The sequence below is a fragment of the Mobula hypostoma genome, chromosome 21 (assembly GCF_963921235.1).
Source record: "Mobula hypostoma chromosome 21, sMobHyp1.1, whole genome shotgun sequence".
Classification (NCBI taxonomy): Eukaryota; Metazoa; Chordata; class Chondrichthyes; order Myliobatiformes; family Myliobatidae; genus Mobula; species Mobula hypostoma.
In genome coordinates this window covers 55,264,046-55,290,994 of record NC_086117.1, presented here as the reverse complement: position 1 = coordinate 55,290,994, position 26,949 = coordinate 55,264,046, and the positions used below count along the sequence as shown (strand labels likewise).

Genomic DNA, 26,949 nt, shown 5'->3' with positions numbered 1-26,949 from the left:
TCATCATCAGGAGTCGTGTCATTTGTGATCGTGGTCTTTCCCATGACCATGATTGTTCTTGGCAAACTTTTCTGCAGAACTGGTTTGCCTTTGCCTTCATCTGGGCAGTGTCTTTACAAGACGGGTGACCCCAACCATAATCAATACTCTTCAGAGATTGTCTGCCTGGTGTCAGTGGTCACATAACCAGAATATGCACCAGCTGCTCATATGACCGTCCTCCACCTGCTCCCATGGGTTCACGTGACCCTGATCTGGGGTGAGGGGGTGCTGTGCAGGTGCTACACCTCGCCCAAGGGTGATCTGCAGACTAGTGGAGAGAAGGAGCACCTTACACCTCCTTTGGTAGAGACGTATCTCCATCCTCAGAATCAGAATCAGGTTTAATATCGCCAGCATGTCGTGGAATCTGTTAACTTAGCAGCAGCAGTTCAATGCAGTACATGATAATATAGAACAAAGAAAAAATAAAACAAATAAGTAAATCAATTACAGTAAGTATATATATATATTAAATAGACTTAAAATAGTGCAAAAACAAAAAATAATGTATATTTTTTTTAAAAAGTGAGGTAGTGTTCATGGGTTCAATGTCCATTTAGGAATCATATGGCTGAGTAGAAGTTGTTCCTAAATCACTGAGTGTGTGGCTTTGGGTTTCTGTACCTCCTTCCTGATGGTAACTAGGATGCCCCAGGTGTTGGAGATCCTTAATAATGGATGCCGCCTTTCCCAGGGGCCACTCTTTGAAGGTGTCTTGGATGCTAAGGCTAGAACCTGAGGTGGAGCTGACTAATTTTACCCTGCCACTTTTCCTATATCTTATGGTCTTAAAAATAAACCTGATTCTGACTCTTAGCTCCTCCCAAGGGAGAGGGGCTAAGATGGCATGAGAGGGTGCCTTCTTTGAGCTCATGTTTGAAACTGCGAAATTCTCCTCTTTAATGTCTCTTTTCTCCTTTTCAAGGTGGCTGGGGTTCTGTAGGAGTCTGTGATCTACAGCTGCACTTAAGCTGCGGTTCTTCATGGCGGTGAGTTCCCGCCTCTGGAGCTCGTTGACCTAGCCATTCTCAATATCTCTATGGAGCGGACTGGAAGATGTGTGACGTCAGGGTGTGGCCTCAGACGGCCCCTGCGAACGACTCAATCTCTCGCCGGTGTTGCCAACGGGAACGTCACGGGGATTGGAACACTGTGACAGCAGCTGTGGTTGTTGGAGGCCTCTGTACTCAGTGATCACCCTCTCTCTGCCAATATGGGTGGGGAGAGAGAATCTGCCAATCCTTGAGTCGGGTAAGTTCAAATAAACATCGCTTCGGATTGTAACATCGAAACAGCGATCTGTTGGTCTCCCTCTCGCTGTGGAAAGGTTGACATCTCTCTGTCCCTTGTGAGTGAGTGAGTGAGAGAGAGAGGGGGAGAGATAGAGAGAGAGAGATAGAGAGAGAGAGAGAGAGAGAGAGAGAGAGAGAGAGAGAGAGAGAGAGAGAGAGAGAGACTGTGGTATGTTGAATTATTGGGTGAACAATGATTTTTATTGGACTGCAGATCATGGTCTCTCTTTAGGAGCTTAATATTGCTTGCTTGATGAGTGACGGAATAAGTGTCGGAGGGGGGCTTGGAGGTTCTAGTGTTTTCTGTCATTCATTCTTCGGGGTTCTTTTCTCTGTTTTGTGGATGTCTGTGAAGAGTAAGAATTACAGGTTGTATACTGTATACATTCTCTGACGTTAAATGGAACCATCGAACCATAGAGTAAACAGAGGCTGGGGGGAGAAGGCATCACCTTTAGTGCAGATGGAACAGCCTGTAGGATCTCAATGCGCTGTAGATTCTGATGTGCTTGGTGAAATACTTGGACTGCAGTGAAGTTCCTTGCTTTCCCCTTGTCCGTGGAAGAGGTCCCATTGGCTCGTGATCTTGAGACAGGTTAAGCAAGGAAACTATCTGATTCCAGGAGTCAGGAGACCTCCTCAAGATGACAGAAGAACTACCTCAGGACCCGAGCTGTGTCACGCAGACCATAACGCACAGGAGAGTGTGTCTGTCTGCTGTCACGGGACAACGAACAGCAACGCCTAACGTCTTACAGCGCCAGTGACCGGGGCTCAGTTCCTGCCATTGTCTGTAACGAGTTTGTACACTCTCCCCGTCACCGCATGAGGTTCCTCCCGTTTCCTCCCACATTCCAAGTACGGGTTAGGGTTGGTAAGTTGTGGCATGCTATGGTGGCGAAGGAAACAATTGCGGGCTGTCCCCAGCACATCTTCGGACTGTGCTGGATGTCGATGCAAATGATGCATTTCCCTGTGTACTCAGTGGCCATGTTGGGTGTTCTTTATCAGGTACACCTGCTTGTTAATGAAAATGTCTGATCAGCCAATCACGTGGCAACAACTCAACGCATAAAAGCATGCAATCATGGTCAAGAGGTTTAGTTGTTGTTCAAGCCAAACATCAGAAAGATGGAGAAATGTGATTGAAGTCACTTTCACCGTAGAATGATTGCTGGTGCCAGATGGGGTGGTTTGAGTATCTCAGAAACTGCTGATCTCCTGGGATTTTTACCCACAACAGCCCCTAGAGTTTAGAGAATGGTGTGAGAAACAAAAAACATCCAGTGAGCAGTAGTTCTGTGGGTCAAGATGCCTAAAGGCGGGATGGCACCAATGACCAACACAAATAATGGCAACGTCCTGCAGACAGTTCATGAAACTGCTTCTTCTTCTTTTAAATATACTCCCAACGCTAATCCGTGTGTGACTGGAGACTGTAATTTACATTTGATTATGTGTTTTTGGGCTGACTGAGTGATCTGGCACTTCTGCTGTTTCTGAGGGAACTTGGAGTGGTTGAGGGCGAGGTTGGGAATGGAGGGTGCGTCTTAATACCAGAGCACGAACCCACGACCGCCAATTAAAGCACTGAGCAAGCTTGAAAAGGACAAGGACAAGAGTGGAAGGACAGCAGGTGTTCAGTGCTGTCTGACTGTACTTGGCCAGTCTCTCTCTCCCTCTCTGCGGTGTTCAGTGCTGTCTGACTGTACTTGGCTAGTCTCTCTCTCCCACTCTGCGGTGTTCAGTGCTGTCTGACTGTACTTGGCCAGTCTCTCTCTCCCTCTCTGCGGTGTTCAGTGCTGTCTGACTGTACATGGCCGGTCTCTCTCTCCCTCTCGCTTGCTCGGTGTTCAGTGCTGTCTGACTGTACTTTGCCGGTCTCTCTCTCCCTCTCTGCGGTGTTCAGTGCTGTCTGACTGTACTTGGACGGTCTCTCTCTCCCTCTCGCTTGCTCAGTGTTCAGTGCTGTCTGACTGTACTTGGCCGGTCTCTCTCTCCCTCTCTGCGGTGTTCAGTGCTGTCTGACTGTACTTGGCCGGTCTCTCTCTCCCTCTCTGTGGTGTTCAGTGCTGTCTGACTATATTGGCCGGTCTCTCTCTCCCTCTCTGCGGTGTTCAGTGCTGTCTGACTGTACTTGGCCGGTCTCTCTCTCCCTCTCTGCGGTGTTCAGTGCTGTCTGACTGTACTTGGCCGGTCTCTCTCTCCCTCTCTGCGGTGTTCAGTGCTGTCTCTCTGTACCTGGCCGGTCTCTCTCTCCCTCGCTGCGGTGTTCAGTGCTGTCTGACTGTATTTGGCCGGTCTCCCTCTCCCTCTCTGCGGTGTTCAGTGCTGTCTGACTGTACTTGGCCGGTCTCCCTCTCTGCGGTGTTCAGTGCTGTCTGACTGTACTTGGCCTGTCTCTCTCTCCCTCTCGCTTGCTGCAGTGTTCAGTGCTGTCTGACTGTACTTGGCTGGTCTCACTCTCCCTCTCTGCGGTGTTCAGTGCTGTCTGACTGTACTTGGCCGGTCTCCCTCTCCCTCTCGCTTGCTCGGTGTTCAGTGCTGTCTGACTGTACATGGCCGGTCTCTCTCTCCCTCTCGCTTGCTCGGTGTTCAGTGCTGTCTGACTGTACTTGGCCAGTCTCTCCCTCCCTCTCGCTTGCTCGGTGTTCAGTGCTGTCTGACTGTACTTGGCCGGTCTCTCTCTCCCTCTCTGCGGTGTTCAGTGCTGTCTGACTGTACTTGGCCGGTCTCTCTCTCCCTCTCTGCGGTGTTCAGTGCTGTCTGACTGTACTTGGCCGGTCTCTCTCTCTCCCTCTCGCTCGCTGTGGTGTTCAGTGCTGTCTGACTGTACTTGGCTGGTCTCTCTCTCCCTCTCTGCGGTGTTCAGTGCTGTCTGACTGTACTTGGCCGGTCTCTCTCTCCCTCTCTGCGGTGTTCAGTGCTGTCTGACTGTACTTGGCCGGTCTCTCTCTCCCTCTCTGCGGTGTTCAGTGCTGTCTGACTGTACTTGGCCGGTCTCTCTCTCCCTCTCGCTCGCTACAGTGTTCAGTGCTGTCTGAGTGTACTTGGCCGGTCTCTCTCTCCCTCTCGCTTGCTCGGTGTTCAGTGCTGTCTGACTGTACTTGGCCGGTCTCTCTCTCCCTCTCGCTCGCTGCGGTGTTCAGTGCTGTCTGACTGTACTTGGCCGGTCTTCCTCTCTGCGGTGTTCAGTGCTGTCTGACTATACTTGGTCGGTCTCTCTTTCCCTCTCTGCGGTGTTCAGTGCTGTCTGACTGTACTTGGCCGGTCTCTCTCTCCCTCTCGCTCGCTGCGGTGTTCAGTGCTGTCTGACTGTACTTGGACGGTCTCTCTCTCCCTCTCGCTTGCTCAGTGTTCAGTGCTGTCTGACTGTACTTGGCCGGTCTCTCTCTCCCTCTCTGCGGTGTGCAGTGCTGTCTGACTGTACTTGGCCGGTCTCTCTCTCCCTCTCTGCGGTGTTCAGTGCTGTCTGACTGTACCTGGCCGGTCTCGCTCTCCCTCGCTGTGGTGTTCAGTGCTGTCTGACTGTACTTGGCCGGTCTCCCTCTCCCTCTCTGCGGTGTTCAGTGCTGTCTGACTGTACTTGGCCGGTCTCCCTCTCCCTCTCTGCGGTGTTCAGTGCTGTCTGACTGTACTTGGCCGGTCTCCCTCTCTGCGGTGTTCAGTGCTGTCTGACTGTACTTGGCCGGTCTCTCTCTCCATCTCGCTTGCTGCAGTGTTCAGTGCTGTCTGACTGTACTTGGCCGGTCTCACTCTCCCTCTCTGCGGTGTTCAGTGCTGTCTGACTGTACTTGGCCGGTCTCTCTCTCTCCATCTCAGCAGTGTCCAGTGCTGTCTGACTGTACTTGGCCGGTCTCTCTCTCCCTCTCTGCGGTGTTCAGTGCTGTCTGACTGTACTTGGCCGGTCTCTCTCTCCCTCTCGATTGCTCGGTGTTCAGTGCTGTCTGACTGTACTTGGCCAGTCTCTCCCTCCCTCTTGCTTGCTCGGTGTTCAGTGCTGTCTGACTGTACTTGGCCGGTCTCCCTCTCCCTCTCTGCGGTGTGCAGTGCTGTCTGTCTGTACTTGGCCGGTCTCCCTCTCCCTCTCTGCGGTGTTCAGTGCTGTCTGACTGTACTTGGCCGGTCTCTCTCTCCCTCTCTGTGGTGTGCAGTGCTGTCTGACTGTACTTGGCTGGTCTCTCTCTCCCTCTCTGCGGTGTTCAGTGCTGTCTGACTGTACTTGGCTGGTCTCTCTCTCTCCCTCGGTGCGGTGTTCAGTGCTGTCTGACTGTACTTGGCCGGTCTCTCTCTCCCTCTCTGCGGTGTTCAGTGCTGTCTGACTGTGCTTGGCCGGTCTCCCTCTCCCTCTCTGCAGTGTTCAGTGCTGTCTGACTGTACTTGGCCGGTCTCCCTCTCCCTCTCTGTGGTGTTCAGTGCTGTCTGACTGTACTTGGCCGGTCTCCCTCTCCCTCTCTGTGGTGTTCAGTGCTGTCTGACTGTACTTGGCCGGTCTCTCTCTCCCTCGCTGCGGTGTTCAGTGCTGTCTGACTGTACTTGGCCGGTCTCCCTCTCCCTCTCTGTGGTGTTCAGTGCTGTCTGACTGTACTTGGCCGGTCTCTCTCTCCCTCGCTGCGGTGTTCAGTGCTGTCTGACTGTACTTGGCCGGTCTCCCTCTCCCTCTCTGTGGTGTTCAGTGCTGTCTGACTGTACTTGGCCGGTCTCTCTCTCCCTCTCTGTGGTGTTCAGTGCTGTCTGACTGTACTTGGCCGGTCTCTCTCTCCCTCTCTGTGGTGTTCAGTGCTGTCTGACTGTACTTGGCCGGTCTCTCTCTCCCTCTCTGTGGTGTTCAGTGCTGTCTGACTGTATTTGGCCGGTCTCTCTCTCCCTCTCTGTGGTGTTCAGTGCTGTCTGACTGTACTTGGCCGGTCTCTCTCTCCCTCTCTGTGGTGTTCAGTGCTGTCTGACTGTACTTGGCCGGTCTCTCTCTCCCTCTCTGTGGTGTTCAGTGCTGTCTGACTGTACTTGGCCGGTCTCTCTCTCCCTCTCTGTGGTGTTCAGTGCTGTCTGACTGTACTTGGCCGGTCTCTCTCTCCCTCTCTGTGGTGTTCAGTGCTGTCTGACTGTATTTGGCTGGTCTCTCTCTCCCTCTCTGTGGTGTTCAGTGCTGTCTGACTGTACTTGGCCGGTCTCTCTCTCCCTCTCTGTGGTGTTCAGTGCTGTCTGACTGTACTTGGCCGGTCTCTCTCTCCCTCTCTGTGGTGTTCAGTGCTGTCTGACTGTACTTGGCCGGTCTCTCTCTCCCTCTCTGTGGTGTTCAGTGCTGTCTGACTGTACTTGGCCGGTCTCTCTCTCCCTCTCTGTGGTGTTCAGTGCTGTCTGACTGTATTTGGCCGGTCTCTCTCTCCCTCTCTGTGGTGTTCAGTGCTGTCTGACTGTACTTGGCCGGTCTCTCTCTCCCTCTCTGTGGTGTTCAGTGCTGTCTGACTGTACTTGGCCGGTCTCTCTCTCCCTCTCTGTGGTGTTCAGTGCTGTCTGACTGTACTTGGCCGGTCTCTCTCTCCCTCTCTGTGGTGTTCAGTGCTGTCTGACTGTACTTGGCCGGTCTCTCTCTCCCTCTCTGCGGTGTTCAGTGCTGTCTGACTGTATTTGGCTGGTCTCTCTCTCCCTCTCTGTGGTGTTCAGTGCTGTCTGACTGTACTTGGCCGGTCTCTCTCTCCCTCTCTGTGGTGTTCAGTGCTGTCTGACTGTATTTGGCTGGTCTCTCTCTCCCTCTCGTTTGCTGTGGCTGGAGGAAGGTACAGGGGTCTTGGTTCGGGCAAGGTTTGGGGACTGGACTTGTTTTTAGAGGACTCTGTATTACACGTTTCTGGTTTCTGGATACACCTTTTTCTACTGCTATTTTGTGTGATTTTGATCAGGGAACTTCGACGCGAATTGGCTCTGTGGCCTACAGTCAGTGACCGACACAGCGCTAACTTGAACTGAATTGAACATTCCTGAATACGTTAAGGACTCTCTGGTTTGCTGACTTATATTCTCTGTGTTATTCGCTCTTTTTTTGCCACCTCTGCAATCTTCTTTTTTTTTGCATGGTGGGTGTTTGATGTTTTCTTTGAACGACTTCCACGGTGTTTCTTTGTTTGTGGCTGCCAGCAGACACTCCCAGCCCCTGCCGCACCAGGGAACGTCATTTGATTCCAAACAATTGGTTTATTGATCATTAGTATATGTCTCTCTGGTGTTTCCCACTTCTTCCCCTCTCCCTGCCCCCTTCCCACTCTCAGTCCACAATAGAGACCCAGATCAGAATCAGGTTTATCATCACTCACATATGTCATGAAATTTGCTTTTTTTTTGCAGCAGTACAGTATGATACATAACATTACAACGATACTGTGCAAAAGTCTCAGGCACCCTAGCTATATATATATATGTGGGGCTCAGACTTCTGCACAGGACTGTAGCTGCAATAAATGAAGTTGATCTTTAACATCCTGAACTCAGCCACCCTGTGTTTTACTGTGCAACAGTAAACTCTGCATTTTTCACTGTTTTCTTCGTGTTGTATTTCTTGCTCTATTCATTTTGACTACGTACACTGGTTACTCTGTGAGCTTCACATAAGGAAGGCATTTCATTTCACCCTGGTGCATGCAGCAAAGGACACAGGCCACACCGCCACTGTGTCACGGCTGATTTATTATCCCTCCGCCGCATCCTCCTCGTCACTTCTGACTCCCGGACTATCACGAACCCATCAACTTCCACTTCAAATATTCTCAGTGACCTGGCCTCCACAGCTGTTTGTGGCAATGAATTCCACAGATTCACTGCCCTCTGCTGAAAGAAATTCCTAAACCATTTAAACTGGCTACTCCTATCGACCTGCACCGGGACCATAGACCTCCATACCCCTACCATCCATGTACCATCCAAACTTCTCTTAAACATTGAAATCAAGCTCACATGTATCACTTGTGCTGGCAGCTCATTCCACACTCTCACCACCCTCTGAGCGAAGAAGTTTCCCCTCTTGTCCCCCTTAAACTTATCACCTTTCACCCTTAACCCATGACCTCTAATTATAGTCTCACCCAACCTCAGTGGAAAAAGCCTGCTTGCATTTACCCTATCTATACCCCTCATAATTCTGTACACCACTACCAAATCTCCCCTCAATCTTCTATGTTTTAAAGAATAAAGTTCTAACCTATTCAATCATTCCTTGTAACTCAGGTCCTTAGATTCTCTGCACTCTTTCAACCTTATTTACATCTTTCCCGTAGGCAGGTGACCAAAACTGCGCACAATATCCCAAACTAGGCCTCACTGATGTCTATACAACTTTGACATATCACCCTATCTCCTGTATTCAATACTTTAATTTATGATGGCCAACATGCCAAAAGCTTTCTTAACGACTCTATCTACCTGTGATGCCACTTTTAATGAATCATGTGCCTGTATTCCCAGATCCCTTTGTTCTGCCACACTCCTCAGTGCCCTACCGTTCACTGTGTAAGCCCTACCCTGGTAAAGCACTGGGCATAAGCCTTAAACTGATATACATAGCAAGGGTGCCTCAGACTTTTACACAGTACTGTATTGTCAACATAGAGCAGAGAATGAGTATGTAAATCTGACCGGAGCTAAGGATGTTGGGAGTGGCGAGGGTGGAGGGCCGCGGGAGGGGTGTGGGACAGGGGACAGAGAAGGAGTGCCAGGGTGGGGAGCAGCACTAGTCTGCAGGTCACCCTGGGGCAAGGTGTAGCACCTGCTTAGCACCCCCCCACCCCCCCCCGATCAGGGTCAGGTGACCATGGGAGCAGGTGGTGACGGTCGTTTGAGCAACTGGTACAGATCACAAGTCCTGGTCATGTGACCACTGACACCAGGCAGACAATCTCTGAAGAGTATTGATAATGGCTGGGGTCACCCGTCTTGTAAAGACACTGCCCAGAAGAAGGCAACGGCAAACCACTTCTGTAGTAAAGTTTGCCAAGAACCATCATGGTGATGGAAAGACCACGATCGCCCACGTCATAGGACACAGCACATAATGATGATGCTGTGAGCAAGGCCTTGTGAATTTAGCAATAAACTGAACTTTGATGACACCACAGAGAGCTGCCAATACCGTCCTTCTGAATTTAGAACAAGCAAAAACAGAAATACAGCGCACAAAGGCCAATAGCGTTCCAGTTACAACATGGGTCTGTTCAATTCCAAACTAAATCAGACCGTTCCTTGGGCCTTTGATTTCCTTTATCAATAGTTGATTATGGTTGATGTGTGGTGTCCAGGGAGGGGTAATACTGCTGGTGAAGGGGCTTGTCGTGCCCATTCCGGGGCAGGTCACTCCGCTCTCACTGTGGCTCCAAGTAGCTGTTTGCATGAGATAGCAACCACACTGCTTTGACAGGCGGGCTGAAGTTGCAGCCGGTGGACCTCATAGCCCAGTGAGATAGGGACATCTCCAAGCAGGTGAAGTCTGCTCCGGCAGACTGGGAGGGGGGATGAGATCTACAGTGAGATCCAACGGCCAGGAAGGAGGGTCTGCAACGCTCCGTGGAGAGCGAAGGGCATGACGAGGCACAGGAGATGTCATGGTCATCCACTGCAAACGAGGAAGATCCCAGTTTGTGATGCCTGTTCATACAACTGGACCTGGACTTCTGAGTTTGAGAGAGGGGAACTGGCCCAGTGCAATGGCTTTTTCACTTTAAAAACTCTGCTGTCATCGTTGAACACGATGGATAAGCACCATGCATTGAAGGGGCAGAGTCTGCGGATGCTGTTACTAATCCAGAGAGTTGTAACCCTTGGAACTGAGCCTCAGCCGATCCAGTCTATCACAATTCTCAGCGGCCCTCCCCATCCCAGGAGCACCTCCCTCTGATAACTTCACTCACCCCGGCACTGAACTGCTCCCACAGCCTACGCATTCACTTTCGAGGATTCTTCACCTCATGCTCACACTAGAACATAGAATAGTACAGCACAGTACAGGCCCTTCGGCCCACAATGTTGTGCTGACCCTCAAACCCTGCCTCCCATATAAGCCCCCACCTTAGATTCCTCCATAATACCTGTCTAGTAGTCTCTTAAACTTCACTAGTGTATCTGTCTCCACCACTGACTCAGGCAGTGTATTCCACACACCAACCACTCTCTGAGTAAAAAACCTTCCTCTAATATCCCCCTTGAACTTCCCACCTCTTATCTTAAAGCCATGTCCCCTTGTATTGAGCAGTGGTGCCCTGAGGAAGAGGCGCTGGCTATCCACTCTATCTATTCCTCTTACACTTCTGTGCTTTCACCCTTGAACATCTGTTTACAATTTACTCTCGCTAGTTCCTGCCTCATCCCTTCATAGTTAGCCCTTCCCCAGTTAAGCACTTTCTCATTTTGTCTGTTTTTATCCTTTTCCATAGCTATGCTGAAGCTAAGGGAGTTGTGGTCACTCTCACCAAAATGCTCCCCCACCAAGAGGTCTGCCACCTGACCAGGTTCATTACCCAGAACTAGATCCAGTATGGCCTCTCCTCTTATCAGCCGGTCCACATAGTGTGTCAGGAATCCTTCTTGAACACACCTGACAAATTAAGCCCCAACTATCCCCCTTGCAGTCAGGATTCATCGCTTACTTTTAAGGAGCTGGAGCTGGAACTGGATGAAGTCCAGATCATTCAGGAGACTGAGGGGGTGAGATAGGACATATAGGGAAGTAGCTACACTCAAGGTGCAGGACTCAGGAAGCTGGGTGACAGTCAGGAAGGGGAAAGGGGTTAAGGAGTCAGTGCAGAGTACCCCTGTGGCTACCCCCCTCGACAACAGGTATATCGCGTTGAATACTACTGGGGGGGGGGTGGTTGACCTAACAAAGGAAAGTCACAGTGGTCGGGGTTTTGGCACTGAGTCTGCCTCTGTGACTCAGAAGGGAAATGGAGGTGGGGATGGGAGGGAGAAGAGGCGCGCTGTGGTGATAGGGGATTCGCTAGTTAGGGGAATGGACAGGAGGCTCTGCGGGCGAGAATGAGAGCCCCCGATCGTATGTTGCCTCCTAGGTGTCAGGGTCCGGGATATCTTGGATCGAGTTGTCAGCATTCTTCAGTGGGAGGGTGAACAGCCAGAAGCTGTGGTCCATGTAGGTACCAATGGCATGGGTAGGATGAGTAATGAGGTTCTGCATGGGGAGTTAGGTGCTAAGTTAAAGGGCAGGACATCCAGGATTGAGATCTCAGAAATGCTACCTGTGCTATGTACTAGGAAGATTATACAGTTGAATATGTGGCTAAGGGTTAGGGTGTAGGAGGGAGAGCATAAGATTTCTGGATCATTGGGATCTCTTCCAAGGAAGGTGGGACCTGTATGTAAGGAATGTTTTGCACCTGAACTGGAGGGGGACTAATATCCTAGCAGGAAGGTTTGTTAATGCTGCATGGTGGGGTTTAAACTAGAGTTGCAGGGGGATGGGAACCAGTGTCAGAACAGTTAGTGGAGAGGTTGTGGAGACAGATGTTGGTAACACCTGAGACAAAGTTGGGAATCAGAAGGTTGAGCATGGTGTGACTGGTGTCCTGATCTGCGTATATTTCAATGTAAGAAGTGTCATAGGAAAGGCAGATAATAGTGCTGAAGGTGAGGTAGCTGGTTTACAAACACAGGCAATGTGTAGTGAGTGAGGAGAGGCTGCTGACAGAGTAAAATTGCAGTCAACTGGATGAGTTACAACAATAAATGCAGACAAAATTGAAAAGGTGAATACAGGACTGAAGGTGCTATATTTGAATGTGTGCAGTATATGGAATAATGTAGATGAACTTGTAGCACAGTTGCATTAAGGCAAGTATGAAGTTACAGGCATCACTGAATCATGGCTGAAAGATTATATCTGGGAGCTTAATATCCAAGCATACACATTGTACTGAAAGGACAGGCAGGAAGGCAGAGGGGGTGGCATTGCTCTGTTGGTAAAAAATGAAATCAAATCATTAGAAAGAAGTGACATAGGGTTGAAAAGAGTCGAATCATTGTGGATAGATCTTAGGAACTGCAAGAGTAAAAAGACCCTGATGGGATTTGTCTACAGACCCCCAAACAGTAGTAAGGATGTGGTCTACAAATAACAATGGGAGATAGAAAATGCATGCCAAAAGGGCAATGTTACAATAGTCATGGGGGATTTCAATATGCAGGTAGATTGGGACAATCAGGTTGGTGCTGGATTACAGGAGGGGGAATTTCTAGAGTGCCTATGAGATTAGAGCAGCTTGTGGTTGATCCCACTAGGGGATCAGCTATTCTGGAACAGGTGTTGTCAGTGAACACAATTAGAGAATTTAATATAAAAGAACCCTTGGGGGTCAAGTGATGATAATATGATTGAATTCACCCTGAAATTTGAGAAGGAGATGCTAAAGTCAGATGTATCAGTATTCCAGTGGAGTAAAGGGAATTACAGAGGCATGAGAGAAGAGTTGATTTCCTTGATTGGAAAAGAACACTGGCAGGGATGATGGCAGAGCAGCAATGCCTGGAATTTCTGGAAGCAATTTGAAAGGCACAGGATATATACATCCTAAAGAGGCTGAGGTTTTCTAAAGGCAAGATGACACAACCATGGCTAACAAGAGAAGTCAAAGCCAACATAAAAGCCAAAGAGAGGGCTTATAATAGAGCAAAAATTAGTGGGAAGTTAGAGGATTGGGAATCTTATAAAAACCAACAGAAGGCAACTAAAACAGTCATCAAGAAGGTAAAAATGGAATATGAAAGTAAGCTAACCAATAATATGAATGAAGTTGCCAAAAGTTTCTTCAGATACATAAAGTGTAAAAGAGAGGTGAGAGTGGATATCGGACTGCTGGAAAACAATCCTGGAGCGGTAGCAAAGGGAAAGGGGGGGGCGCGGGCAAGGAAATGGCGGATGAACAGAGGAAGAATTTTGCATCAGTCTTTACTGTGGAAGACACTAGCAATATGGTGGAAGTTCCAGGTGTCAGAGGTTATGAAATGTGTGAAGTTGCCATCACTAGGGAGAAGGTTCTTGGGAAACTGAAATGTTTGAAAGTAGATAAGTCACCTGGACCAGATTCTGTACACCATAGGGTCCTGAAAGAGGTGGCTGAAGAGATTGTCGAGGCATTAGTAATGATCTTTCAAGATGTTGGAGCCAATGATTAAGGATGATAAAATAGGCCACGGTTAGCATGGTTTCCTGAAGGGAAACTCTGCCAACCTGCTGGAATTCTTTGAAGGAATGACGAGTGGGACAGGAAAAGGAGAGTCGGTTGATGTGCACTTGGACTCTCAGAAGGCCTTTGACAAGGTGCCACACATGAGGCTGCTTAACAAGCTACGAACCCATGGTATTACAGGAAAGATTCTAGCATGGATAAAGCAGTACTTGATTGGTAGGAGGAAAAGAGTGGGAATAAAGGGAGCCTTTTCTGGTTGGTTGCTCGTGACTAATGGTGTTCCACAGGGGTCTGTGTTGGGACCGATTCTTTTTATGTTATATGTCAATGATTTGATTGATGGAATTAATAACTTCGTTGTAAAGTTTGCAGATGATATGAAGATAGGTGGAAGGGCAGGTAGTTTTGAGGAAGTAGAGAGGCTACAGAAGGACTTGGACAGATTAGGAGAATGGGCAAGGAAATGACAGATGGAATACAGCGTTGGGATATGTATGGTCATGCACATTGGTATAAGAAATGAAGGGGCTGACTATTTTCTAAATGGAGAGATAATACGAGAAAACAGAGGTGCAAAGGGACTTGGGAGTCCTTGTGCAGGATTCCCTAAAGGTTAATTTACAGGTTGACTCAGTAGTGAGGAAGGCAAATGCAATGTGTGCATTCATTTCAAGAGGACTAGAACATAAAAGCAAAGATGTAATTCTGAACAAGGGAAAATCTGTAGATGCTGGAAATCCAAGCCACACACACAAAATGTGTTTCTTTGATGTAATATCGAGGCTTTATAAAGCACTGGTGGGGTTTCACTTGGAGTATTGTGAGCAGTTTTGGGTCCCTATCTTAGAAAGGATGTGCTGAAACTGGAGAGGGTTCAAAGGAGGTTCATAAAAATGATTCCAGGATCGAATGGCTTGTCTTATGCAGAGTGTTTGATGGCCCTTGGCCTCTATTCACGAGAATTCAGAAGAATGAGGGGTGACCTCATTGAAACCTATTTAATAGTGCAAGGCCTTGATAGAGTGGATATGGAGAGAATGTCTCCTATAATGGGAGAATCTAAGACTAGGGGTCACAGCCTCAGAATAGAGGGGCACCCTCTTTATAACGGATATGAGAAGAAATTTTTTTTGGCCAATGAGTAGTGAACTATTGAATTATTTGCACCAGGCAGCTGTAGAGGCCAAGTTTTCATGTATATTTAAGGCAGAGGTTGACAGATTCTTCACTGGTCAGGGCATGAAGGGATACAGGGAGAGGCAGGAGATTGGGGCTGAGAGGAAAATTGGATCAGCCATTGATGAAATGGCAGAACAGACTCGATGGGCCAAATGGTCTAATTCCGCTCCTACATCTTTTTCATTTCTTTGTATCCACTATGAATGCCCAAAAGGAAATTGATCTCAAGGTTGTATCTAGCCTAATTCAGCTCTTATCTCCTATGGTCTTATGGTGATCCAATAGCCAGGAAGGTGGTTCTGCAATGCCCCATGGGGAGTGAGCAGCATGACGAGGCACAGAAAACTCCACGGTCATCCACTGCAAACAAGGAAGACCACTACTTGTGACGCCTACTTGTACGACTGGACCTGGAGTGGAAAGGCTTTTCCATGCAAAGAACTCTTCCGCACACGTTTCCTGTCATCGTTGGATACAGCAGACACCCAACTACAACGGCCAGCTGAATCAGAAGTTTAAGGAAAAACACAAAGACTTAATTTTGAACTAGGGTCAAGTTATAAAGGTACAAAAACCATAACTGCCCCACCACAGGAGGATGTCGAGGCTTTGGAGAGGGTGCAGAGGAGGTTTACCAGGATGCTGCCTGGTTTACAGCATATCTGCTACCACAAGAAGCTGGATAAGCTTGGACTGTTTTTTCTGGAGCGCCAGAGGCTGAGGGGAGATCTGATAGAGGTTTATAAAATAATGAGAGGCATAGATAGAGTGGACAGAGAGGATCTGTTTCCCAGGGGTGAAATGTCTAATACCAGAGGGTATTGGAAGTGAGAGAGGGTATGCTCAAGGGGGATGTGAGGAGTTTGTTTTTTACTCAGAGTGGTGGATGTCTGGAATGTGCTGCCTGGTCTGGTGGTGGAGGCAAATACATTAGAGACTTTCAAGAGATGTTTGGACAGGCACATGGATGTGAGGAAGACGGTGGGATATGGGCATGGTGTAGGTAGGAGGGATTAGTGTTTGGGTACTTTTGATTTGCTTTATAGCTGGATCAGCACAACATTGTGGGCCGAATGGCCTGTTCCTGTGCTGTACTGTTCTATATTCTAAGGCAGAGATAAATTCATAGCCATCCGAGAAGACCCCCGTTTGTGATGACTACTTGTACTACCGCACCTCGAGGTCGATGGAGAAACTGTCCTAATGCGATGGCTTTTCCACTTTAAAAACTGTCCCGAGAAGGCTTCCCGCCATCGTCAGATTCAATGGACAATGACGGACAAGCACCATCAGCCTCCAACCAACCGCAACCACCAGGAGAATCACACGTTTAGGGAATGTTTTACCACGACCTAATTTTGAACAAGGGCCAAATGTTCAGCACTTACATTTATAAAGGTAACAACAACATACTGAGTTGGTTTGTAGGACAGCAACCACAATAACACTGTAATTAGTCTGGGTAAAACATCCTAGCACACAAAATTACTAGTAATAGTCACAGGAGATTCTGCAGGTGCTGGAAATCCAGAGCAATACACACACACATTTCATTCAGAGTTTGAGGAGATTTGGTATGTCACCAATGACACTTGCAAATCTCTACGGACGTCACGTGGACAGCATTCAGACTAGTTGCATCGCCGTCTGGTATGGGGGTTGGGTGGAGACTACTCCACTGGATCGAAGTAAGCTGCAGAGAGTTGTAAACTTAATCAGCTCCATCACGGCACCAGCCTCCATAGTATCCAAAAGCAATGCCTCTGTGGTATCCATCTTCAAGCAGCAATGACTCAAAAAGCATTTCAGGATGTATACTGTATACATTTCTCTGACATTAAACGTACCTATTGAAAAGGAGGCATCCATCATTAAGGACCCTCATCACGCAGGTCATGCCCTGTTCTAATTGTTTCCACGAGGGAGGAGGTACAGGAGCCTGAAGACACCATCAGATTTCTGAATGGACACTGAACCCATGAACACCACCTTACTACTATTTTTTCCTCTTTTTGCTCTACTTATTTAACTATTTAATACACATAAATATGCTAACTATAATTCAGGGTTTTTCTGTATATTTATCATGCATAGTACTGCTGCCTGAAGGTTAACACATTTTACGACATATGCTGGTGATATTAAACCTGATTCTGATTGTTGTCTTTTGCACTTTGCTTGTTGTGCTTTGTCATGTGTGGTCTTTCATTGATCCTAATGTGTTTACTGTAAAGGCCCACAGGAAAATAAATCTCACGGTTGTACATGGTGACATACATGTACTTCGATAATAAACTTACTTTGAATATGTCAGTGATAATAAATTTGATTCTGATTCTTGTGTATTAAGAGTGCCAGTCCTCATTTTAATCGAATTCTTATCCACCAGCTGTCCTGATGATCTGACTCTGTATTTAAAGGTTATAAATGTAAAGTAATGCCCAAGACTGTATAGACCAAATCAGAAGAATGCAAGGGGTGACCTCATTGAAACCGATCGAATGTTGAGAGGCCTCAATATACTGGATGTGAAGGGGCCATTTCCTTTGGTAGGGGAGTCTAGGACAAAGAACATACCCTCAGAATAGAGGGGTGTCCATTTAGAGCAGAGGCGAGGAGGAATTTCTTTAACCAAAGGGTGGTGAATCTGTGGAATTTGTTGCCTCAGGCAGCTGTGGAGGCCCAGTCACTAGGTATATTTAAAGCGGAGATTGATTAAGTTCTTGATAAGTCAGGGCGTGAAAGTTTACAGGGAGAAAGCATGGGGGAAATAGATTGGCCATGATCAAATGGTGAAGCAGAACTGACGGGCTAAATGGCCTAATTCTGCTCCTATGTCTTAAGGCCTTACAGTTTTCTGCTTCTACAAACGTTTGTAATTAAGAAACCAATTCCAGCTGTGGTTATTTTTGGTGTAACTCTTTATATTGCCCGGAGCTGCTGCAATGGGTAATATTAGTCATGCTTAGTGTAATCTGTCACATAAGGAGACCCCGCTCTGCCCAATCACCCTCAACTCGACATGTAACAGTCTATCTGACGTAGATGAAGCAGCTGACGCGCGCAGGTACCTGGGAGCTGTAGTTCTAACATGTCGTGCCCTGTCAAGAGTCGGAAAAATGGACTACATTTCCCAGCAGTCACAGCGAGCGCAGGCCACCGAAGCCGGCGCGGCGCATGCGCACTAAAGTTCAACCCGGATGTCGGAGAATGTCAACAAAACGATCAGCTGTTCACTAGACAGGCACGCGAAACACTCTCGGATACAGAATCCGAGAACAGGCCAGCACAGAAATAGGCCCTTCAGCCCATCTAGTCCGTGCCGAACCACCCAGCTGCGGGACTCATAGATTCCCAATTCCCCGAACTGTTCCAAATTCAGAGGCAATGTATTCCCAATCAAACTAGGGTCGGCAGGGGCAATGTCAATTGCAGGGCTGGAGGTAACTGTTCCCAGGGGATCTGCTAAGAAGGGTGAATCCTTCCCACTTGAAAAATCAGCACATCTATACATTTATTTTGCAATATAGTTATTGGAATCCTGCTGGTCATTTATTCCTGCTGAATTAATTCAGAAACTGATGAAACTGAGGTCGTCTTTAAAAATCCTTCAAATCATAATATTAATGAGCAAAATATCCTAGAACAAATAAAACAACACATGCAAAATTGAGGGTAAACCACAATCTATCATCAGGGACCCCAACCACCTCGGCCAAGCTCACTTCTCACTGCTGCCAATAGGAAGGAGGGACAGGAGCCTCAGGACCCACACCACCAGGGTCAGGATCAGTTATTACCCCCCAACCATCAGGAAGGAGGGACAGGAGCCTCAGGACTCACACCACCAGGGTCAGGATCAGTTATTACCCCTCAACCATCAGGAAGGAGGGACAGGAGCCTCAGGACCCACACCACCAGGGTCAGGATCAGTTATTACCCGTCAACCATCAGGAAGGAGGTACAGGAGCCTCAGAACCCACACCACCAGGGTCAGGATCAGTTATTACCCCTCAACCATCAGGAAGGAGGTACAGGAGCCTCAGGACCCACACCACCAGGGTCAGGATCAGTTATTACCCCTCAACCATCAGGCTCTTGGACCAAAAGGGAAAGCTTCACTTGCCCCATTATTGAAATGTTTCCACAACCAATGGACTCACTTTTAAGGACTCTTCATCTCGTCTCAATATTTATTGTTTATTTATTATTATTATTTCTTTCTTTTTGTATTTGCAGTTTGTTGTCTTTTGCATTCTGGTTGAAGACCCAAGTTGGTGCGGTCTTTCATTGATTCTGTTATGGTTATTATTCCATTATGGATTTATTGGGAATTCCCACAGGAAGATGAATTTCAGGGTTGTATGTGGTGAGATATTATGTACTTTGATAATAAATTTACTTATAACTTTGAAAACCACAAAATGCTGACGTTATGAAATACTTCATCAGCTTGAAACCATAGTTCGGCTCTCCTTTATCTACAGATGCTCTCCTAGCTGCTTAATACCGTGAGCATGTTCTGTTTGTACATCATTTCTCTAGGATGCAGCTTTTGAACCAATACTGTTACCTGAAAGTCATAGAGTGCCACAATGTTTTCGTGTTTCAGTTCCTGAAAAAGAGGAAATATTAACTCATGTGGTAAAGCCACAAGGTTTAAAAAAAACCTCAACAACTCATTAATTCCACATGTGTGAGAGATTCAAAACTAGTTCATCGGTGTTATCATTTCGGAGGACCCAGCACATAAAGTACAACTATGAAGAAAGCCCAGCAGCACCCCTACTTCCTTAGCAGTTTGTGAAGATTCAGCATGACAGCTAAAACTTCGATAAACTTCTATAGATGTGTAGTGGAGAGTATACCGAATGGCTGCATCACAGCCTGGTATGGAAATATCAATGCCCTTGAATGGAAAATCCTACAAAAAGTTATGGATTCAGCCCAGTCCATCATGGGTAAAGTCCTCCCCACCACTGAGCACACAAAATACTATCGCAGGAAAGCAGCACCCACCACCCAGGTCACGCTCTCTTCTCGCTGCTGCCATCAGGGAGAAGGAACAGGAGTCTCAGGACTCTCACCACCAGGTTCAGGAGCAGTTATCACCCCTCAACCATCAGGCTATTCAACCAAAGTGGATAACTTCACTCAACTTCACTTGCCCCATCACTGAACTGCTCCCCCAACGTATGGACTCACTTTCCAGGACTCTTCATCTCATGTTCTCAATACTTATTGCTTATTTATTTGTTATCATTTCTTTTTGTATTTGCACATTCTGTTGTCTTTTGCACTCTGGTTGAAGGCCCAAGTTGGTGTGGTCTTTCATTAATTCTGTTATGGTTATTATTCCACGGATTTATTATGTCTGCAATAACATGAATCTCAGGGTTGTATATGGTGACGTATGTGTACTTTTGATTATAAATTTACTTTGCACTTTGGCTAAATGATCAGTGTCAAATGCAGTACCCTTAGCTTTGTCAATGATCCAACCCATCTATCCAACAATCTCTTTGACCCCCTACCATCAGGCATCAGGACAAGAACTGTTAGGATGGGAAACAGCTTCTTCCCCCAGGCCGTGAGACTAACGAACTCCCTGCCACCACCCAGGTCTCGTCATGAGTGAAGTGTTGGTAGCGTTATACTGTTTACTCCTTAACTTGTGTTGTAAATGCACCTTTTTTTTGTTAATTTATTTGTGGTAATATTACTTTATGTGTTGTGTGTGTGTGTCTAAGTTTTACGTACTGGGTTGTGCACCTCGGTCCAGGGAAAAGTTGTTTCATTTGGTGATAGACGTGTGTACGGGTTGAATGACAATAAACTGAACTTGAACTGAAGTATTGCTCTTACCTTTAAGATTTTAATTTCCTTTCCCAAAAGGGTTTGAGATTTTACTAAGTTTTTCTTGTTAATACATTTAATGGCAACCTCGCAATCATGTTTCTGAAACAAAAAGTGGCAATTATTATACTGGCTGTATTTGTATATGTAGTTTAAAACTTGATCGTTAATTCAGCAAATCATAAACACAAAAGATTCTGCTGATGCTGCTAATTCAGAGCAACACACACAAAATGCCGGAGGAACTCAGCAGGTCAGGCAGCATCAATGGAGAGAAGTAAACAGCCAAAGTTTCAGTCCTGATGAAGGGTATCGCGCTGAAATGTTGACTTTTTATTCCTCTCTGTAGACTCTGCCTGACCTGCTGAGTTCCTCCTGCATTTTGTGTGTTGCTTTTCATCCAGAAATGTTTACATTTGGGGTTTAATGGACAGTTAAACTTTAATCAGTGCAAGAAAACTTGTACTTCTGACTGTTTTATTAAAGCTCTGACCAGAATCAGCTGAACTAATCTGAAAACTGAAGCATTTGATGAGCCTGTAAAAGAAAATTAACAATGCGTGTGATAGGAACATGGGTTTATATAAATCGCGGGGGTAAAGGAGACTTGTCCATACTTGTCTGCCTGAGGTAGACAGGCTGTAGAAAGCTCACTGGCCTACTCTCACCACCCCCCTCTCTATCAGCTGTCCAGCACAGACAGACACAAGCACACACAAACACATACACAGACACAAACACACACACACACATACACAGACACAAACACACACACACACATATAGACATGGGCACACACACAAACACATACACAGACACTCACACACACAAACATACAGAGACACACACAAACACATACATATACACTCACATACACAAATACACACACTCACATACACATACAGAGGCACAAAAACACATAGACACAAACACATACATACAGACTCACACACACACACACACACAGACACAAACACACACATACAGACTCACACACAGACACAAACACATACATACAGACTCACACACACACACACACACACACAGACACAAACACACACATACAGACACACACACACACACACACACACACACAGACACAAACACACACATACAGACTCACACACAGACACAAACACATACATACAGACTCACACACACACACAGACACAAACACATACATACAGACTCACACACACATAGACACACACACACAGACACAAACACACACATACAGACTCACACACACAGACACAAACACATACATACAGACTCACACACACACACAGACACAAACACATACATACAGACACACACACACATAGACACACACACACAGACACAAACACACACAGACACAAACACACATACAGACTCACACACACACATACCATCACGCACCCACTCACACGCACACACTCAGACTCTCACACTGTAAATAAACACGGTATTACAAGTGTGTCAGACACATCAGCGGCCCTGCCGCAGGAACAACCTGTATAAATGTACCGACCAGCGCTATTCAGCGGCACCAGGGCGAGATTTTACCTCGATGTGCCGACCTTTGAAGACCACGGCGAAAGCCCCGTGCCCGATCAGATCCTTCCTGTTGAACTCGAATTTGCCCACGGTCTCCATGGCGAATTGCGCTCCGATTCCCCCGGCTCACCCGATCACGGTTGGCCGGGAACAGGCCCGGAGGTGGCGAGGCAGCTGGCGGCGTAAGAACGCAGATCCCTTGCCATTTCCACGGGCGCTTTCGCCGTCTCTCCCCCGGGTGTCCCGGCAATCATTCTCCCCCCTCAAGACATACAGAGCCCCGTGGGGTGGGGTGCGCTCTAGCCCGGGCTGGCGCAGATCAGGCGCTTCCTCCCATGGCCGATCAGCCGGTTCTCTGTCTAGACAAGCGGGTCTGACACTCTTGTGGTTCCCGTAGCCCTTCTCCGCACTGGAGACAACAAGGAGGCAGGGCTACTGTCCGGTGTACCAGGGGCGGGGGGTGATGGTGGATCCAGCGGGAGGGGCTGCGCTTTGCCCGGGAGGGAGGAGAGTTGGAGACGCTCCGCAGACAAAGGACACAAGCTGTCTGTTTACAGAGAGGCCGCCTCCCTCACTCCTCTCTCTCCTCCCACTCTCTCTGTCCTCCCCTCTCTCTCCTCCCCCACTCCCTCCCTCTCTCTCCCTCACACTCCTCCTCTCCCCCTCTGTCTCCATGATCTCCCAATTTCTCTCCATCTCCCTCTCTCACCCCCTCAGTCCGTGAGCCAGGACCCCAAATTTGGGTCACCGGTACCATGTAGGGGGGAATAATTTTTTTTTAATCTCAACAGATTTTATTTTACTCTGCTGGGGCCCTGATATCTGGCACTTCCTCTTCATTCAGTAGGCACTCAATCCTGCCTTCAGTGATGTCGTCAATGACAGTGTGTGTTGCCACCGACGGACCCAGCAGTTCCCAGGATTTCCTCCACAGTTCCTGAAAGGTCTCTCGCTGGAGAACCATGCCTCATCTGCCGGGCAATATTAACCACCTCATCGAAGGTGATGCTGCCAGTGTGTTTAATATTCTTTTGCTTCTTTCTGTCCCTGGGTGGTTCCTTCAGAGCTTTGATGATTAGGGCAGAAGCTGATGGGACATCCTGAATCTGGATGGTCAGCTGGATTGTGATACAGTCACCTGTAGCCAGGACCCACTTTCCTGGGAGACAGACCCAATGGACCAATCTTGGGAGCCAAAGCAGAAGGTGCACCAACTTCACCTCCTGTACATCTGAGGTACACGATCTTAACTTCGTTGGGGTCAAATTTAGGAGGCGTCGCACTGGCTTTGACCTACAGAGGCGCACGGTTTAGGTGTCGGATGAACCCGGGTTTGGGACGACCGAAAATTAGTTGCACTGTCACTGACGTGAAAGCAAAGAGCGGGGTAATAATTCTTATAGTGATTTTTGGCAAGGTATACACCCTTCGTGCTAGAAAATATGTGATAGCATTGCAGCAGTGGTAGCTTTCTGTGAGGGGGACTGGGAGTTGCACCTCCATGCTATAAGAACCATGATCCCATGGTGCTTTGCCTATGATAAGATGAATTATGCCAGGTACCTGTCCCCTTACTTTGCTCAGATGATGAACCTCCTAGAGAAGAATCTTTCTGTGTATGAGGCCTTCAAGACAGGCCAATTCTCAGTGCAGCTGTCAGGTAACAACCCCTTTGGGCAGATCCCTGTGGACCAGGCTATTGAAGCCACAGTGAACAAAGACACACAGACTCCTGGAGGCACATCACAGTTCGGCCTGAACACTGGAGCTATCAAGCGTTACTACATAATAGCTGAGCACCACAGTGCATTCCTGGGACAGTTAAGGGAGATGGTGCAAAAGGCAACAAATCAGAGCTTTGTCATGCGGAGCTACAGCAGCCAAGAATCCAGAAAGATGAGGAAGCAGTTTCAGCAGTGGTTAGCCTCATACATGAATGGGTCAACCCATTTGCAGAGAAGCGGGACCTCATTAGCATCTCTACGGCAAAGGCAGCCCCCAAGGACATTGCCTCTGACCTGATGAAGGCATATGAGATTGGTGAGCAATGCTGTACAACCTTCAAGGATGAGAGACTAGAGGAAGACCCACCAGCAAAGAAATACCATGACCCAATGAAAACCAACAAGCTGAAAACATTCAGTGATATGTGTAAGAAGAGAGAAGTGAAATCAAATGGGAGGGTGATCATCTTGAAAGCAGACAGATCTTTGTTTGGATGCATCACAGCGATGGCACAAGGGTGCAGTCTACGTATGGAGGATATCCTTTCTCATTCCATCGGACCATTGCCCTGGGCCCCGTCCACACCAGAATGATCGCTGAGAAAGACAAATAAAGCTACTTTAGCCACAACCTTGCAGAAAAATGTAGCAGTAGAAGAGCAACTCCCAGGAAACTGCTACAGTGGTTGATGGAATGAACTTGGTTCAAAGAGTGAAAGGTGATCAAGTTACTTTCAGAGATGTTGCCACAACAATTCTGGGTATGGCTGTGAGGGAAGGCAGTCAGAGTAGCAGAATAGATGTTGTGTTCCACACATACAAGGAGAACTCTATCAGGAATACTGAAAGATCTCTATGGGGTGAAGAGACTGGTCATGAGTTGCAAGGTATCACAGGCACACAGATGGTGAGGCAGTGGAGGAGCTTCCTGACCAAAGTCAGTAACAAAAATAGTCTCATTAGCTTCATAGTCCATGAATGGAGAAAGACAGAGCAAAGCTACAGGAGAAGATTCTGTATCAACTGTGAATGACAAATGTTACAGAATCACATCTCAAGACAGTGAGGAGGTGTCAGCTCTTCAGTGTCAACAAGAAGAAGCAGACGGCCGCCTACTTCTCCATGCTGCCCGTTCCACGAGAGAGGGATACCAATCTACAGTGATCTGCTCAGAAGACATAGATGTCTTTATCGTGTCTTTATCTCTCTCCATGACTTTCTTTCCTCTCTCTCCCTCTCTCTCCCTCTCTCTCTGTCTCACCTTCTCACACTCTCCATCTCTATTTCACTCTCTCCCTTTCTCTCTATCCCTCTTTCAGTCTCTCTCTCCTCTCTCCCTCTTTCTCCCTTGCTCTCTTAATCCCCCACTGTCACTCTCCCTCTCTCCCTCTCTCCCTCTCCCTCTCCTCCTCTCCTCCTCTCCCTCTCTCTCCCTCTCCCTCTCTCCCTCTCTCCCTCTCTCCCTCTCCCTCTCCTCCTCTCCTCCTCTCCTCCTCTCCTCCTCTCCCTCTCTCCCTCTCCCTCTCCTCCTCTCCTCCTCTCCCTCTCTCCCTCTCTCCCTCTCCCTCTCTCCCTCCCTCTCTCCCTCCCTCTCTCCCTCTCTCCCTCTCCCTCTCCCTCTCTCCCTCTCTCCCTCTCCTCCTCTCCTCCTCTCCCTCTCTCCCTCTCCCTCTCTCCCTCTCCTCCTCTCCCTCTCTCCCTCTCCCTCTCCCTCTCTCCCTCTCCCTCTCTCCCTCTCTCCCTCTCTCCCTCTCCCTCTCACTCACTCTCTCTCGCTCTATCTCCCTCTGTATTTTGCTCTCTCACTCCCACTCACTTTCTCGCTCCCTCTTTATCTCCCTCCCTCTCTCACTCTCTCCATCCCTCTCTCTCCCCTTCCCTCTCTCACTCTCCCTCTCATTCAGTTTCTCTCTCCCTTGCCCCCATCTCTCCATTACTCCCCCTCCTCTCTCCCTTTCTCGCTCTTCCCTCTCTCTCACTCTCTCCCACACATTCTGTCCCTCTCCAGCCTTTCTTTCTCCTCTCTCTCTCCTTCTCACTGTTTCTGTCGCTCACCATCTCCCTCCCTCTCGCACTCTCTCCATTCCTCCCTCTCCCTCCCTCCTCTCGCACTCTCTCCATCCCTCCCTCTCCCTCCCTCCTCTCTCCCCTCCCTCTCCCTCTCCCTCTCCCTCCTCTTATATCTCACCCTCCACTCTCCCCATCTCTCCCTCGTTCTCTCTCTCCCTACTCTCCTTCCCTCCTTGTTTTCTCTCTCTCCCTCCACTCTCCCCACTCTCCTTCCCTCCTCCCTCACTCTCAATCTCTCTCTCACATTCCCTCTCACTCACTCTCCCTCTTAATCTCACTATCTCTTTCTCTCTCCCTCCCTCTCTCCCTTCTCTTTCCCCTCTCTATTCTCTCCCTTCTTCTCTCTCCCCTCTCACTCACTCTCTTTCTTGCTAAATCTCTTTCCCTCTCCCTCCCTCCTCTCTCACATCTCACACTCCCTCTCACTCTGTCTCCCTCCCTCTCACTTATTCTCTTCCTCTCAATCTCACTTTCTCTCTCCCTCCATTCTCTGTCACACTCTCCCTCTCTCCTCACCCTATCCCTCTCTCTCCCCACCTCTATCCCTCTCTCTTTCTCTCCATCCCCCTCTGTCACCCCTCCTCCCTCTCTCTCTCTCCCACCTCTCTCCCTCCTCTTTCTCTCATGTCTCTCCCTCTGTCTCTCTTTTTCCTCCCCTCTCTCCCTCTCACTCCCTCTCACTCCCTCTCTTTGTCTCACTCTCTCACCGTCTCTTCTTTCTTCTTCCTCCGTCCCTTCTCTCCCCCTCTCGCTCCCTCTCATTCTCTCTCCTCAATGCACTCTCTTCTTCCTTCTCTCACATCGCCATCTCTCTCCCTCGTCTTTCTCTCTCACCCTCTCCCTCCTTGCCCTTCTCTCCCATGTCTCTCTTTCTCCCTCTCTCCTTCCCTCCTTCCCTCATTTCTCTCTCCCCCTTCTCTCTCTCACTCATCTCTCTCACCCTCCTCTCTCTCTCTTCCTCGCTCTGCTCTCTCCCCCTCCTCTGTCCGTCTCTATGTTTCTCTCTCTCCCTCTCTCGACTCAGCGTGTGACTCTTGGGTCAGAGAGTCAGCCTGGAGCAGTGGG

General features: G+C 48.2%; 1 protein-coding gene across 3 annotated transcripts in view; it reads right to left on the bottom strand.

The window, feature by feature from the left end:
- The window catches only part of ulk1b (unc-51 like autophagy activating kinase 1), a 154,920-nt gene extending 132,271 nt beyond the window's left edge, over positions 1-22,649 (bottom strand). For all 3 annotated transcript variants that reach the window (XM_063074060.1, XM_063074063.1, XM_063074064.1), the window contains exons 1-3: positions 22,100-22,649; positions 20,561-20,653; positions 19,269-19,310 (exon numbers count right to left, since the gene is read on the bottom strand). In XM_063074060.1, coding sequence (XP_062930130.1) covers positions 19,269-19,310; positions 20,561-20,653; positions 22,100-22,189 — 225 coding nt within the window. In that variant the 5' untranslated portion in view covers positions 22,190-22,649. The remainder of the gene's footprint in view (positions 1-19,268; positions 19,311-20,560; positions 20,654-22,099) is intronic.
- Positions 22,650-26,949: the final 4,300 nt, after the last annotated feature.